This window comes from Eurypyga helias, unplaced genomic scaffold, assembly GCF_000690775.1.
Source record: "Eurypyga helias isolate BGI_N326 unplaced genomic scaffold, ASM69077v1 scaffold22579, whole genome shotgun sequence".
NCBI classification, from domain to species: domain Eukaryota; kingdom Metazoa; phylum Chordata; class Aves; order Eurypygiformes; family Eurypygidae; genus Eurypyga; species Eurypyga helias.
The window spans coordinates 3,020-3,280 of NW_010271705.1; the positions used below are offsets into that span (position 1 = coordinate 3,020).

General features: G+C 67.0%; 1 protein-coding gene across 1 annotated transcript in view; it reads left to right on the forward strand.

The window, feature by feature from the left end:
- The window catches only part of LOC104515070 (semaphorin-3F-like), a gene marked incomplete at its 3' end in the record, with an annotated part of 3,900 nt that overhangs the window by 2,288 nt on the left and 1,351 nt on the right, over positions 1-261 (forward strand). Inside the window, 1 exon segment of the mRNA XM_010158915.1 lies at positions 115-255. Coding sequence (XP_010157217.1) covers positions 115-255 — 141 coding nt within the window.

The window sequence follows — 261 nt, forward strand, 5'->3', positions numbered from 1 at the left end:
TAGTGCCCCGGGGGTGTGGGGGGGGAGGGGAGCCGGTGCCTGCCGTGCGTCTGGCACCCTCGGACCTGTGCCCCAATACCGGGTCACCGAGCGCTGGTGACATTTGTGCTGCAGTGCCCCGGGGGGACCTTCACCCCGTCCATGAAGTCGACCAAGGACTACCCTGACGAAGTGATCAACTTCATGCGCGCGCACCCGCTGATGTACCACGCTGTCTACCCCACGCACCGCCAGCCGCTGGGGGTGCGCACCAACGTCAAC